This window comes from Perognathus longimembris, chromosome 1 (genome assembly GCF_023159225.1).
Source record: "Perognathus longimembris pacificus isolate PPM17 chromosome 1, ASM2315922v1, whole genome shotgun sequence".
NCBI lineage: Eukaryota > Metazoa > Chordata > Mammalia > Rodentia > Heteromyidae > Perognathus > Perognathus longimembris.
Window position 1 is genome coordinate 63,968,992 of NC_063161.1, and position 15,861 is coordinate 63,984,852.

At 35.8% G+C, this 15,861-nt stretch overlaps 1 protein-coding gene across 7 annotated transcripts in view; it reads right to left on the minus strand.

Annotated features, from left to right (window-relative positions):
- Kif21a (kinesin family member 21A) overlaps nucleotides 1-15,861 on the minus strand; it is a 144,962-nt gene that overhangs the window by 45,225 nt on the left and 83,876 nt on the right. For 6 of the 7 annotated variants that reach the window (XM_048366574.1, XM_048366602.1, XM_048366583.1 and 3 more), the window contains exons 7-11: nucleotides 15,096-15,211; nucleotides 13,801-13,996; nucleotides 12,988-13,177; nucleotides 12,095-12,158; nucleotides 7,803-8,006 (exon numbers count right to left, since the gene is read on the minus strand). In XM_048366574.1, coding sequence (XP_048222531.1) covers nucleotides 7,803-8,006; nucleotides 12,095-12,158; nucleotides 12,988-13,177; nucleotides 13,801-13,996; nucleotides 15,096-15,211 — 770 coding nt within the window. Of the gene's footprint in view, nucleotides 1-1,787; nucleotides 1,827-7,802; nucleotides 8,007-12,094; nucleotides 12,159-12,987; nucleotides 13,178-13,800; nucleotides 13,997-15,095; nucleotides 15,212-15,861 lie in introns of all 7 variants that reach the window. The other variant, XM_048366627.1, reaches the window with a different exon arrangement.

The following is a 15,861-nucleotide window of genomic DNA, read 5'->3' on the forward strand; positions in this document are numbered from 1 at the left end:
AAGAGAAGGAATGTCACAATTGTGATGCTTACATTCAATCTGTAATAACTATATTATCCTAAACATATAATGATTAGATGTATTCTAGTGTAGTCTGCAGACATTTAGAATTATATTCTAGCTATAAAATACTCTTGAAAAATCATATATTTATATAAATGTATGTTCAGTAATGTTAGAAAACTCAATCACATACAGAATAAAATTATGGGATGTATATTATCAACGAATTTACAATTTGTTAAAGATTTAAGATATTTAAATCCAGTCCTTTAAGACACAGGGAAAGTTCTCCAGTTCTTATTTCATATAAGTGATGAATTTCTAAAGTAGTGCTTCTAAAATCTTTACAAATTTGTTTAAAACAAAGTTATTTTCTTGATCAATTTTTCTCATGCTGAGGTTTGAACTCAGAGCATGGGCACTATCCCTTGACTTTTCGCTCAAGGCTGGCACTCTACCATTTGAGCCATACCTCTACTTCCAGGTTTTGTTGGTTAATTGGAGATAAGAGTCTCATGATTTTTCCTGCCTAGGCTGGCTTTGAACAAAACCACAATCCTCAGATCTCATCCTCCTGAGTAGCCAGGATTACAGGCATGAGCCACCAGCACCTTCTTCTTAATCAATTTGGCTACAGAAGTTGGAAAATTTGTTTTTAAAATGGGCAAAGAAAAGTTCTAATTAAAATATGACTTGCTATTTATTTAAATTATCATAATTCTGAATCAATGACATGCAAGTTTTCATTATGTAGAAGTCAGAAATTTGCTTCTAAATATTTCTTAAACTTCAAATGGAAGAAAGCAGACTGCCATGATTTTGTTGTTCACTTAAAATATATTTTATTTTGTTTTGGTTTGGGTTTTTTTTGTGTGCCAGTTGTGCAGCTTGAATCAGGGCCTGAGCACTGTCCCTGGCTTCTTCTTCATCTTTTTTTTTTTTTTTTTTTTTGGTTCAAGGCAAGCACTCTACCACTTGAGCCACAGCACCACTTCTGGAATTTTCCATATATATGGTGCCGAGGAATCAAACCCAAAGCTACATGTATACAAGGTAAGCACTCTACCACGAGGCCATATTTCCAGCCCTTAAAGTGTATTTTAAAAGCAAAAATTGCTTTAAGAATGCCTGGTAACTTTTGGGTGAGGATAGGAGGGAAAAACTGGGAGGGAGGAAGGAAATGTATTCTTTACCTGACTTACATAACTGTAACTCCTCTCTACATCACCTTTATAATAAAAAGACAAGAATTTAAAATTTAAAAAAAAAGAATGCCTGGTAAAACTTATCTAAAGTAAGGCCACAGTTTCCTTTTGCTTTGTTGCTGTTTTAATGTTGCTTTCCAGTAAGGATTGCACCAAATAAAGAGAAGAATGAGTTAGTATCAATTCCCACCTAAATTAATAATTCCCACTCTGCTCACAAGTTTCTGAAAGATACAGAATTAGTGATTTTTAAAAAATAAATCAAATATCAGAAGTTTGTTTGGCCATTGTTATACTTTTAAAAACTAAGTTATCTTTATCACTATGGTAGTTCATTCTGAAACAAAATGAAAATCTTGAAATTAATGCAAATAGTAAGGGTTTTTATATTCAGCTTAGAAAGTACTTTTTAAAAATGTTGGTATTTTGTTATTTTGATAGAAATTATCATCATTTTTACGAGTACACAGCTAATCTAGATTGAAGCAATCTATAATTCTGTAACACATTCTTGTACAGGGTAACTAAATATTTCAATGACATTTTAATTTTAAAAAAAAACCTTGGAAATATTCCAACCTTCTTTCTTCTCGATTGCTTTCCTCAAGTTTCTGTAGCCTTCAAAATCACGAGGCACAGTATTGGAAGGCCAAGCCAATGAAGGACAAAACCAGACAGTAAAAAGCGAAAGTGATAAGAAGGTAAAAATGATACATGAGCTTGAAGACTTTAAAATAAATTGTAAAAGATATCATCAAAGGACAATAAGCAGTAAAAAGGCAGTACATTTTGCATGAATAAAAAGCAAGCAGAAAATCAGGTAGAATTATATCTGGGAAGAGTAGACAAAGCTACCCAAGGAGATGACTTAATAGTAAAGTATATTTATTATATAAGTTGAGAAGCATTAAGTATGTTTGGATGCCATGGCTTTTTTTTTTAAGTCTGAAATAAACCAAGTTTCTTAATTTCCCCTGGAAAACAATTTTAACAATATACGCTTCCTTTTAAGTCTTTACCAAAGACTTATTATGGCATCATTCAAAGGATTTTACAAAGTAATGCCTTTATACCATCATATGAAAATATTCATACTACACACATTCTACTTACTACTTTTTAAAAACTTGCTTTTGGTTTTAATATACTACATGTGAATATCACTAATTCTAAGCAAAAAAATAAATCCTACATCAAAATAATACATGAAATGGTATTACAGGCAAATAAATATGGGTGTTATGCTAACAATGAAAATTATAAATTTATAAATTGAAAATAATATCACGATTAACAAGTTTACTGTGCTAATTATTATAAATGAACGACCAAAAGGCCATAAGTAAGGCAAAAGTGGAAATAAAATGGGAAATGTAGTACTTTCCATTAGTAAGATTGCCTTTAGCATGAAAAGAATAAGAAAAATTACCTGCTAGCAGAGGCTTGTTAACAGAATTTATAGAAGACACAATCTTGGAGTATCTTTACTCAGTGAAATGAACTGTTTACCAACACTTGTCAAGTTGGCCAAAAATAAATGTGCTAAGCTTTTTAAACACATAGCAATATGCCCAGAATTCCAAAATGATATTTCTGCCCAAAATTACAAAACGCTTTTGGAATCATCAATTTTTTTAAATGAAGAGATGAAACCTGAGGTATGAATTATTTCATTAAGCCACTTTTCTCATTTTAGGGGTGTGTGTGTGTGTGTGTCTGTTTCCCAGTACTGAGGCTCTACCACCTGAGCTATACCTCCACTTCTAGCTTTTAGCTGGTTAATTAAAGATAAAAGTCTCACCGACTTGTCTGTCTGGGCTGGCTCCAAATCAGGATGCTCAGATCTCAGTCTACTGGGTAGCTAGCATTACAGGTGTGAGCCACTAGCACCCAACTTTCATTTTAATTTTTTAATATGTGCTTTTATGTGACTTTTAGACTGTGATTGATTTTTCCCAGTCAACTTATACACTGCTGTTATAAAACTAGTAATCTTTCTGAGAAAAAAAGCCTGAATACTGATACTAGCCTGGGATTAAATGGTTGAGTAGCATGACTAGTAACAGGAAGATAAGACCAACATTTAAGGAATCTGTGTTACTAGAGTTTCAGCCCAACACAACTAAATACAAATATAATGCAGTCTGAAGGATAAATGAAGTTTTTTGTTTCTTTACATTACAGGTAAAAAGCTAGATATTCAAAACTATTGAACTAAATACATAAATAGCCAATTGCTATATCTATATGCACAAAAAGAAAGCAAAAAATAAATTTAAGTCAAATTTAGGCTTATATTGGTGATAATGAGCTAAAAAGGACTCAAATAATCTGACTCCCTGGGGACTGTCTATTTCCAGGGTAAAGAGTGTTTGCATGTTTTACACACAACATCTATATTAAACATATGATTCACATGAGCCAATAAGCAGATCAAAGTTTAAGTGCTCTCCCAGAATTTTGAAGTCAACCCTCCCCATCACCCTAGATATGGCCTAGGAGACACCATGAGGCTGGCCTCTGTGCCAGTACCTCCCATGACCTCTCCTCCTTAGAGTAATCGGTAGTCAGTGTGAGGTTAGACTTCTTCCTAGTTAGAGAAAAACTCCATATCTAATCAAACAGAGGCACCTACGGGTTGGAACTCCTCATATCCTTAGCCTTGACCTTTGCCCAACAAACACTCCTATTGAAGGCATCTTGCAGATGCAGTGGCGTATGTAATAAGACATAGCTTATACTTAGAACCCTGGTGAGCAGCTGTACACTAAGTAGTTTCCTTCCAAAATTACACAAGCACGACCCTTCCTTTCCCTAAGATAAGCCACTCTCATTACCATGCAGTCCTCCCACACTGTCCAATCCTAGAAAGCTGAAATGTCCTCAACCACGTGTTTGTTTCTGAGCCTCCACTGAGGTTTCCTTGGTATTCCAAGTCCTCCCTCATTCTCTTTCCTTGTTTCGCAACATTTAAATATAATAAATAATAACAAATGCTTTCCCGATTGCTCTTTTAAAAACACTGTGGTAATTAGTTCAAAAAAACAATGGAGCTGCTGGTGGCTGGTGTAATCAAAGCTACTCAGGAGGTTGAGACCTGAGGATCACGTTCAGAGCCACCCTAGGCAAGAAAGTCTACAAGACTTTTATCTCCAGTTAACCACCAAAAAGCCAAAAGTAAAGCTGCAGCTCAAGTGGTATAGCAAAATAAAAAGCTCAAGGACAGCACCCAGAAGAAGAGAAGAGGAAGAGGAAAAGGAGGGGGGAGGAGGAGGAGGGAGATAATGACAATGATAATGACAGTGGAGGGACAGAGAATCTAATCAAGCCCTCTCCATATCTTACAGGAATTCCGTGTTGTCGTTTTTTTTAAACAGGAATTTATATTACACATAGACTTATTGGGCTCTAAGTGTAATGGATGAAATACTTTATTAAATGTAATGAAATAATATCTTTATTTTTCAATCCCAAATTTCATCAAATTCTACAAATTTGTATGTAAAGTAACATGAACTCAGAGATGGCACTCAAGATTTTTTATAGTCATATAGTGTTCATAGTACAGAATATAAATTTTTAGGTTCACAAATTATATCGGTGTTAATTTTACAAAGACACACAAGAGCTTGTTGTGAAAATGCCTTATAAAGCATTTTAAAATCAAGTATTTTACATAGCTTAGGAAATATAATTTTTTCTCTTAATGTTTCATTTTTTATTTTTTCTTTAGTTTTCCTTTTAGTATTGGAAACTGAACCCAGGGCCTCACAGTACTTTACCTATTGAGCCATCATCCCAGCTCTTTTGGCTGTGCTTTGTTTATGAAATAAGGTTAATGAAATAAGCCCAAACTGGGATTCTGACTCTGCATCCAAAGTAGCTGGGATTACAGGTATGCAACACCATGCCCAGCCCTTTCCTGGTTTATACTTTTGAAAATAAATATTTTCTCTCCAAATACATCTCTGTTAGAAACTAACATTTTCCTGACTTATTTCTTAATATTTAAATCTAGGTGCTTGTAAGTCATCATCATTAAATTTTACTATTACCTATATACCATAAAATTGTTATTATATCTGTGATACTCATTAAAATATTTCTCCATCTGAACTATTTATCATGTGGTTATTTCCAAACATTATCACATAAACAACCTGAGCCAGAAGTATTAAGTCTGGGTGTCAAGCACTACTAAAAAATGATCAAAAACCTTTTTACTGGGATTGGTGTCTGTTTTTTTTTTATTATTATTTTATACCCTACAAGTGCTTAAAAGAGTATCTCTAAATTTATCTTAAAAGGAGAAGGGCATACTCAGCTCATGGCCCTGAAAAGTATACCCTTGCTTAATACTTGTTTGTTATTCATGAACACAAGGCAGCTTGGCCTTAAAAACAAGTCATATCATGTGACATTATGACCACCCACAGAATTGGTTTTTACGAGTAAATGATAAGTCACATGTAAAAGTCTCCTGTTAATTCAAGCAAAACATTGGTTAACACTAGTTTCAATAATCCTATGATCTTTAATTAGCTCAGGTTTAATTGCTTTCCATAAGGGGAGAGCTGGTGATTGCACATGTACTAATGCTGTCTTAATCAGTCATCCAAGATAAGTATCCACTGAACACTAATGTCTCAAAAAAGCAAAGCCCAGCCACAAATTCCTGAGTATAGTTATGTGTAACTCATTCTTGTAAATCCTTTAATCATTCTTTCCTAACACTAAGACACAAAGCAGAGTTAAACTTGAAGAGTTTAAACTTTCAATAACATTTTGACCAACTGACTATTCTAGTTCCCTAATTCAAGTTCTAAATAAACTAAGAAAGCAGTATATGCCAGGAGCCCCAGTTCATGCCTGGAATCTTAGCTACACAGGACAGCAAGACCTTAGAATCAAGGTTCAAAGTCAATCTGAGTAGACAAATTCATGGAACTCTTATCTCAAATGAACCAACAAAAAGCCAGAAGTAGAGATGTTATTCAAAGGGATAGGTACTGGCCTTGAGCAAAACATTAAGCAAGGATAACAAGGTCCTGAGGTTTATGACTAAAGAAAGGAAGAAGAAGAAAGAAAGAAAGAAAGAAAGAAAGAAAGAAAGAAAGAAAGAAAGAAAGAAAGAAAGAAAGAAAGAAAGAAAGAAAGAAAGAAAGAAAGAAAGAAAGAAAGAGAGAGAGAGAGAGAAAGAAAGAAAGAAAGAAAGAAAGAGAGAGAGAGAGAAAGAAAGAAAGAAAGAAAGAAAGAAAGAAAGAAAGAAAGAAAGAAAGAAAGAAAGAAAGAAAGAAAGAAAGAAAGAAAGGAAGGAAGGAAGGAAGGAAGGAAGAAAGAAAGAGAAAGAAAGAGAGAAAGAAAGAAAGAAAGAGAAAGAGAGAAAGAAAGAAAGAGAAAGAGAGAGAGAAAAAGAAAGAGAAAGAAATAGAGAAAGAAAAGAGAGAGAAAGAAAAAAAGAGAGAAAGAAAGGAAGAAAGAAAGAGATAGAGAGAAGAGAGAGAGGGAGGGGGAGGAAGGAGGAAGGAAGGAAGGAAGGAAGGAAGGAAGGAAGGAAGGAAGGAAGGAAGGAAGGAAGGAAGGAAGGAAGGAAGGGAAAAGGAAAAAGAACAGATGAGAAAGGGGAGGGAAAGGAGGAAGGGAGAAGAGAGAGGGAAGGAGAAGTGGGAAGAGGGAGAAGAGGAAGAAGAGGAGGAGGAGGAGGGGAGGAGAGGGGAAAAGAGAAGAAAGGAGAAGAGAGGAAAGAAAAATCACCATGTAGACTAAAAATCAATTCTACAAAGCTCCCTGTAATAAGCCCCCTTTTGAGTATCTAGCCAAAAATGTTTCAACTTAATTTCACTTGCATGATTAAAATATATTCTCATTGAATTATTTGACTGCATTAGAGAATCAATATGTAAACAACTTGTGAAGAGTTTTTGAGCATTTCACCATGCACACATTACAAGTGGTCAAAATTATATTTTTCTTCCTCTCCTTCTCACCAGTTGATTTCAAAGGGAGATATTATCATGGGTCCAAAGAAGAGAAAAACCTAATGCAATGGTAAAAGGCTGAGCTACTCCATGTAGGAAGATTCAGGAAGCCAGAAAAAGCATGAATAACTTTTATATACTTTTATATACTTTATCTACTTTGAAGCTACAAGGGAAATACTCCAGAGATGAGATATGACATTTCAATGGATTAGTTTAGCCTTTAGGTAAACTAATCTAGACAGGAATTAGAATGCCCATGAGACTGCTTAATGATATTAAGAAAACAGAGGGAAAAGTAAGTGAAAACATTGCATTGTAATGTTCCACAGCAAGCTTTGTGGAAAAGCAAGATGAATGGAATGCAAAAGCAACTATTTGAAGAAATACAATAATTTCAAGTACTGATCTTTATCTTGACATACTCTAGCTAAGCTTACTTACCTTACCTATAACTATAGAGATAAAGCATTAAAAAGTATTGTAAATGTGAACTCACTTAAATGATTTCTTTTATATATTCATCTCCTTACAACACTATGCATACTTGTAATTACAAATCCAAAGATCCTTGAAAATAAATGAACTTCAGGTAACAGTAATTTTATAGTGCTACCTTTTTTTCTTCTTCTTTTCTTTCCTCTTCAGCTTCTCTAAATCTTTCTTAGCTAGATCTATAATCTCAATAGTTTCTTTATCTGAAGACAGAATAGTGGGAGAGAAAGGTATGGAGCTACTGAAATACGGTGATCTTGAAGTGGCTCTTGTCAAGTTCTTTCGAAGGTTCTCATTCACGGCTTCACTTTCTAACAACTTTGCCCTAAAGAATAAAAACATATGGTAAGTATAAATCATTTTTATGACAGGATAACACATATAACATAAAGTTTACCATCTTATCCATTTCTAAATGTACAGGTTTCTAGAACTAGCCATGTTTATACAATTGTACAACCATTCACCCCCATGGCCAAAATGTTTTTGTTGCCCTAAACTGAAACTTTGTATCCATTAACTAACTCACCTTTTAACCTTTCATTCTTTTTTTATTTCAAATTTATTTATTTTGGTGCCAGTCCTGGGGCTAGAATTCAGGACCCAGCCACTGTCCCTGAGATATTTTGCTCTACTACTTGAGTCACAGCTCCACTTCTGGCTTTATGGTGCTTAATTGGAGATGAAAAGTATCATGTGCACTGATTTCAAACTGCAATCCTCAGATCTCAGCCTCCTGAGTAGCTAGGATTACAGGTTTGAGACATCTGCACCTGGCCACTATCATACTTTCTGTTTCTTTTTCTTTTGTTTTGATGTGAGTACCAGGGCTAGAAAACAGGGCCTCCTGCTCTTGCTTAGGTTTGCCCCATAAACCCCAGGCTGTGTTAGAAGCAGCTGATTTTTGTATAAGCTATAGAGAAAATGTAAGTCTTTCCCTCTCTCTGTCTTTCTCTCTCTTCCCATTCACCTTCATGCACATTCACATGCTGCCTTCACATCATCTGACAGGAGATTGAGCAGCAAGGTATGCAGGGAGTATCTGTACTCCTCTGAGTTGGCAGGCGTAGAGTTTGGGTATGTTTCAATTGCTGCCACTGGAACTTGGGCCATCAATTTAAAAGTCTCCAGTCATCCCTCTTTCAATGCAGATTAAAACATACTTTCTTTAGGATTGATATGAAAATTAATGATATAACGAACATAAAAACTTACACAAGTGAAACTGGGCAGTGGTGGCTCATGCCTGTAATCCTAACCACTCAAGAGGCTGAGATCCGAGGATTAGCGTTCAAAGCTGTCCTGGGCAAGAAAGCCTAAGACACCTTTATCTCCAATTAACTACCAAAACCCCAAAGGTGAAGCTGTGGTTCAAGGGGGTAGGTAGAATGCTAACTTTAAGTATAAAAGCTCAGGGACAGTACTCAGGCCTGATTTCAAGTCTCAAGACCAGCACACACACACACACACACACACACACACACACACACACACACACACCACCACCACCACCACCACCACCACCACCACCACCAACAACAACAACAACAAAACAAACAAACAAAAAAAAAACAGCCTTGCATAACACCCAGAAGCTGGTGGTCACACCTTAACAGATACTAAGGAGGTGAGATCTAACAAACATGGTTCAAAGCCACTCCAAGCATGAGAATCTTAACTCCAATTAACCACCAAAAAGTCAGAATGTCAGCCTTGAACAACACCCAGCACCCTGAGTTCAAGCCCCAGTCTTGGGGAGTGCACGTGTGCACACATACATACACACACACACATACACACATGTGTTTGAGTAACTGATACCACATTGAATAAATGATAACTATTCTTATAAAAATTCAAAATAATATAATTATCCAGTAAGAGAGGTTTAAGTATAGCAACTAGAATCACCAGACAGTGCTATTTGGAATCATGCAAATGTCATTTCAGAAAAAAATACAAAGTAACATTGTATGCTGGTCATGATATATTGTATGTCAAACAACAGATAGCAAAACAATAATGTAGACAATTAAATCAATTTTGTTAAAGCACACATTGGAAAACTATCAAAGAAACATACCAAAATGCTAGCTTCCGCTCTTTCAGTGGGGGGACTAGAAGTGAGCTCAACTTTTTAAAAAATATTTTCCTATGTTTATGTTTTTAAAATTCTACAAAAATGTTACCCTTAAAATATGAAGATTAATAAGTAATTACTTTACATATGCTAATGTAGCTAACCACTATCACTTAACAATTAGAATAAGATAAGATAGAAATATCTCAAATATATCAATACTTAAAATACATGTAATATAGAAAGTATATATGGATAAATAATACATTTATGAACAAATATATATATGTACATTTAGTTTAAGAACTGTAAATACAAAGTCTTCATGAAACCAAGTTTTGAAAGAAATTTAGAATGAAATAAGCTTGAGTCTATTAAAAACAGAATTTGAGAACAAGGTCTGCAAAAATAGCAACCTGTTAGACCTTTACAGTATCTTTCAATATGAGAAATTGTATATTCTATTCTTTTATTTGAGAGCCATAATAACTCTGTGAAGCTAGCAAGTATCTCATTCCTACAGATTAACAAATTAGAGCTCAGAGTTGGCTAAGTAAGTAATTTGGCTAAGGTTACATACCTACTAATAAATAGAAGTTTAATTTTCAATCCAGGTAATCCAATTTGAATTCAAAGTTTATTTATGCTTATCTCACATGTCAATTACTTTTACATTGTGTATTATAATCCTAGCATTCTAGAAGACTACTCCCCAGGGCTGGGACACATCTATTTAAAGAGGCATCGAAGTTGGGAATCTGAAACTATTTAATCCTCTAACAGGAAAGATATGGTCCATGATTGAAGTCAAGGCTATGAATCATCTGTGCTCTCTAATGGCTTAAGAAATAGCATGAACTCAAGACTATGAAGGAGGAGAATATCAGATGTTGCTTGTAGCAACTAGGAAGGATAGAAATGATTCAGTTAGTGTTCTAGGAAATAATATCAAGCCATTTGTGCAATAAGATAAAAACTAGGTACAGCCTTAGAACAACAGGGTGGAGAAAAGAAACCAGATCAAATCTATGACCAACACAGAGGAAATAAGAGATAAGAAGAAGATAAAAGAAAAAAAAGAATATAAAAAGAAGTAGGTTAGAAATGGAAGAGGTTCCTTTGAAATTAAGAAACAGAGATATCAATTGTGTCTCAAGGAATTGTAAATAATATGTCTATAAAGTAACAAAAGATTGGTCAGAGAATAAATTCGGAGCTTTAGTTAAGGAAGAACACTGAAAACCTGGATAGAGACTGTGAGTCTAGATTGGCTGTGGTACAGAGCCAAAACAAAATGTCCCAAAGCCCAAACAGTAAAGCATGAAAAATGTATCTACACACAGACACAGAGACAGACACACAGACACACAGACACACAGACACACAGACACACACACACACACACACACACACACACACACACACGGTACTTATTTGAGTAATATTATCAATGGCTACTTTAGGATGTTGTCCCATTTATAATTTTTGAAACATTTAAAGGATCTCCCATGTCTGATGGAGCCAGAAACAGTAGAGGAAATCCTATCATGGTTTGAGACCCCCTAGAAGAGCCCAAAAGGAGATGTAACAGAAAAGAACGTAAGTTCAAGATGGTGAACGGGTTAGGTAAGCTGTGAAGCACAATCTCTTCCTATCTGGTTAATTTCTGCAAATGGGCAGCAGGAATTGTATCAGAACAACATAGATGTGACCCCAAAGAACTGACTGAAGTTTAATTTCGAGAGAAAATAGCTCCATGTCAGAGAATTCCAGGAAACCTAAGAATCTTAGAGAAATGACTCATGTCCCTGACATTTTTTCCCACTCTTATTCTCTCAATCTGGGTCCCATGACCTTCTCCACATTTTCACACTATGCCCAGGACTTCTTTCACTAAATTCTACCATTCTGCTTACTTTATAGGACTTAATATTTAAGATAACCTCCTTGACTGTGAATTCCTTTATATTGAGCTTGCCTCCAGTCCATGGCATGGTATTGGTATATAACCAGTCCTAGAGCACACTACAAGAAACACGAATAGATGTACAAGGAAAAAGCAGGCAAAATGATAGGAGTGAGATGATTCTCCCACACAAGAATGGAAGAAGTAAAAGGGAGCAGGAAGAATAGAAGACTCAAGAAATTAATGATGATGTGTACATATTGCTCTATTCCCAAATGATGGAGGAAGTGGTGGAAAGAAGAAAAACATCAAAGATAATTATATTGCCAAGCAAGGGCTGAACAATCGATCCCAACAAATAGAAATATTAAAACCATAACAAATCCCCAAACTAACATAATCATTATGTGTTACAGAAAAAGTATACCTGAGATCTTCAATTTCTTTGATGTAACTATGAATCATATTACTAATCTCTTCATTCCCTTCACCTGAAAGAAAAAATATGAAATGGAAATTTTCCTTTGAAATGAAGACTTAAAAAAATTAGAAGTTTGGATCTGCACCAATAATTATTTTTTAAAAAACACACAATTGTATCTATCTATCTATCTATCTATCTATCTATCTATCTATCTATCTATCTATCTATCTATTGCCAGTACTAGGATCTGAACTCAAGGCCTATATGGTGTCCCTTAGCTTTTTCCATCAAGGCCACTACTCTACCACTTGAGCTATAGCTTCACTTACTTCTTCTTCTTCTTCTTTTTTTTTTTTTTTTTGGAGTCAACTGGAGATAAGAGTCTCAAGGAGTTTCCTGCCTAGATTAGTTTTCAATCATGATCCTCAAATCTCAGCCTCCAGAGTAGCGAGGTTTACAGACATCCGCCACAGGTACTTTGCTTAAACTCAATTCTTTTTCTCTTTTTAACTGACTTATTTACTTCGTTATCTGTTTATTTTTGTGCTGATACTGAGGCTTAAACTTAGGGCCTCATACTCTCACTCACTTTTTCCATCAAGAGTGGCACTCTATACCTGAGACACACCTCTACTTCCTTAAAACACAATTTTTAACAGCAAATTTTCCACCTATACTTACCTGAACCAACAATTAACAAGGTAATTTGATGCAATGGGCAGAGTGTGTTAGGACAAGAATTTATTATTTGAAAAAAATTATACATTTCACTTAAAACTACAGACTCTATATACAAACTTTAATATTCTTCAACAATTCCTAGTAATTAATGAAGACAAAGAAGGTCCCCAGCCCTCCAGAAGTTAATCCTCCCTTTCACATACTTGTCCTCTTACCTGCTCTGGCAAGAACATGGTTTGCCTGTTCACTAACAAGCTGTGTCACTCGGGTCCTCAACGCATCAACTGTCTCTTGCATGGCTTTGATTCTCACACGCAGGTTATTGTTTTCAGTCTGTAGCATAGCATTCTCATGAAACATGTCATTGATGCTCTCCACGCCTTCCTCATCAATTATTCTTTTTCCCTAGAAAAGAAAATATATCTTGTTGGTTTTGAAGCCTTAAATCCACAAGAGTTTTCATTAGGACAGTTGTATACCCATCCACCCCTTTATCTTACCAGTCCCAAGGCAAAGGATCCTTTATTCCTGAACAACCCTGCATGGTGCATTAGTCACTGTAATAACTGATAGAGTAAGAAGCCTTTTGAAAAAGTGGTTGGTTAGATTCAAAGGAATATTATTGATACTATCCACAAGGAAGACTACAAAATTCTGTCTCCAAACTATTTCCACTCGAATAAACACTGAGGTTGCTGGGTATCAGTTGCTCACACTTCTAATTTTAGCTACTCAGAAGACTGAGATATAAGGATCCCAGTTCAAAACCAGCCTGAACAGTTAAGTTCTTGAAACTCTTACTCCAATAAACCACCAAAAATAGCTGGAAGTCAAGCTTTAGATCAAGTGCTGAAGTGCCAGCCTCAAGCAGAAAAAGCTAAGGGTCAGTGCCTAGGCCTTGAGTTCAAGCACCAGTACACACACACATACACACACACACACACACACACACGCAAAAGATGTCACTATGCTCACAACATGCCAGCTTTAGCTGCATATGAAATGTAAAGCCAGCCCCTTCAGCTTACCGTTTTGTACTCCATGAGCTCCATTTGAAGTCGTGTGATCTCACTACGGAGTGCATTGATCTGTTGACTAGCTCTGTCTTGATTCACCATGACTTTGTTCTTGATATTCCTAGCTCGATTGGCATATTTCAGAGTGTTTAATGTTTCCATAAAATCTCTGTCTGAAGGACTGACACATGCTATCATGATCGTTTGGCTGGAAGATGCAAATGACAAAATTAAATAAAATATTGAAATTATGTTTTTTGAATCATCTGTTTTCTTCAAGATAACAACTAATTGATGATACAAACTGAAAAATAAAAGCTCCTGTGCTTTAAGACCACCTTAAACTTTTATGTATGAGAGAAAACACGAACCCTTTGTATCTCCACAAAAACACATAAAGAAGATAGTAGTGAATACAGTCATAATATTCAATGTACTTAGGTGAAAATAGACAGGATGGATGAGGTTGAAAGAAATGGGAAAGACTAGAGCGGTGACATGGATCAAGATGAATGAATGTTTGATAGAAACCCCTTTGTACAGCTACATGATGATGGTGGTGGTGGTGGTGGTGGTGGTGGTGGTGGTGGTGGTGGTGGTGGAAATGATGATGATGATGATGATGATGATGATGATGATGATGATGATGATGGCTGGGTGCCAGTGGCTCACACATGGATTCTTAACTACTCAAGAGGTTGAGATCTGAAGATCATGGTGTAAGGCTAGCCTGGGCTGGAAAGTCCATGAGACTCTTATCTCCAATTAATCAAAGCAAAAACCAGATATGAGCTGTGGCTCAAGTAGTAGAGCACCATTCTTGAGTGTAAAAGCTAAGGGGTTGCACCCAGGCCCTGAGTTCAAGACCCCAGTAATTACAAAATGACAATTTTCTAATTATGTTTTTGTTTACTTAATATAATAATTAGTTCCTCATCTATTAATGTGCTCTGTAATGAAAGCAGTCTTGGCCCCTGCTGGTGGCTCACACCTAAAATCCTACCTACTCAGGAGGCTAAAATCTGAGGCTCACAGTTCAAAGCCACCCCAGGAAGAAAAGTCCCCATGAGACTTTTATTTCCAGTTAACTACTCAAAACTGGAAGTGGTGCTGTGGTTCAAAGTGGTAGAGCACTAGCCTTGAGTAAAAGAGCTCAGGGACAGTGCCCAGGCCCTGAGTTCAAGCCCTACAACCAACAAGAATAATCATAATCATAAAAGCTGTCTTTATAAATTACCTTTGAATTTACTTTTAAAATAATGAATAATGAAACTTCAGGAATGTGGAGGGTAAACCCTTTTGCATACCTGTTGCCCCCAAGGGAATCCTGCAGGAGTCTTGTCAGCTTGGAATCTCTATAGGGGACATGGGTAGCCCTCTTGCTCTTGTCACCCAATGCACTTATGACATTGCCAAGTGCCAACTAACAGAGAGAAAAAGAGAAAAATTTTATTGTTTGGGGCAATATTGACATTGGAACTTAGGGCCTCGTGTTTACTAAGCAAGCACTCCACCACTTGAGCCATACCACCAATCCTTTTTTGTGCTGGTTATTTTCAAGATAGGGTCTCACTTTATGCTTGAAGTGGCGTGGACCTTGGTGTTCCTATTTGGGATAGCCTTTTTTTCACAGCCAATGACAAATATGCACCATGTGTCCAGCCATTGTGGCTCCCCATGGCAGGAGTGCATTCCATGCCCAGACATCGGCTAGAATGGAGTCTCATGAATTTTGGGGATTAGCCTCAAACCATAGTCTCAATTTCCACCTCCCACATACCAAGGATTATAGGCTATACATTAACTACTTATAATACTTTTAATAAAGAAAGTCTGTAGGAAATACAGTCAAGACCTGAAAAAAAAATAAAAACAATTGTGTTTGGTTTGATTTTTGTATCTTCAAACACACATAAAGTAAACTTCAAATGTTTCTGTCTTAATTACTAATAACTGACACTACATGAAATTTAGCACCATCTATATGAATATACATACAAATATACATATATTACACATAACTCACAAATATATTTCTTTAAAAATAGAAATGTCAGAAGAGTCACAAGTTCT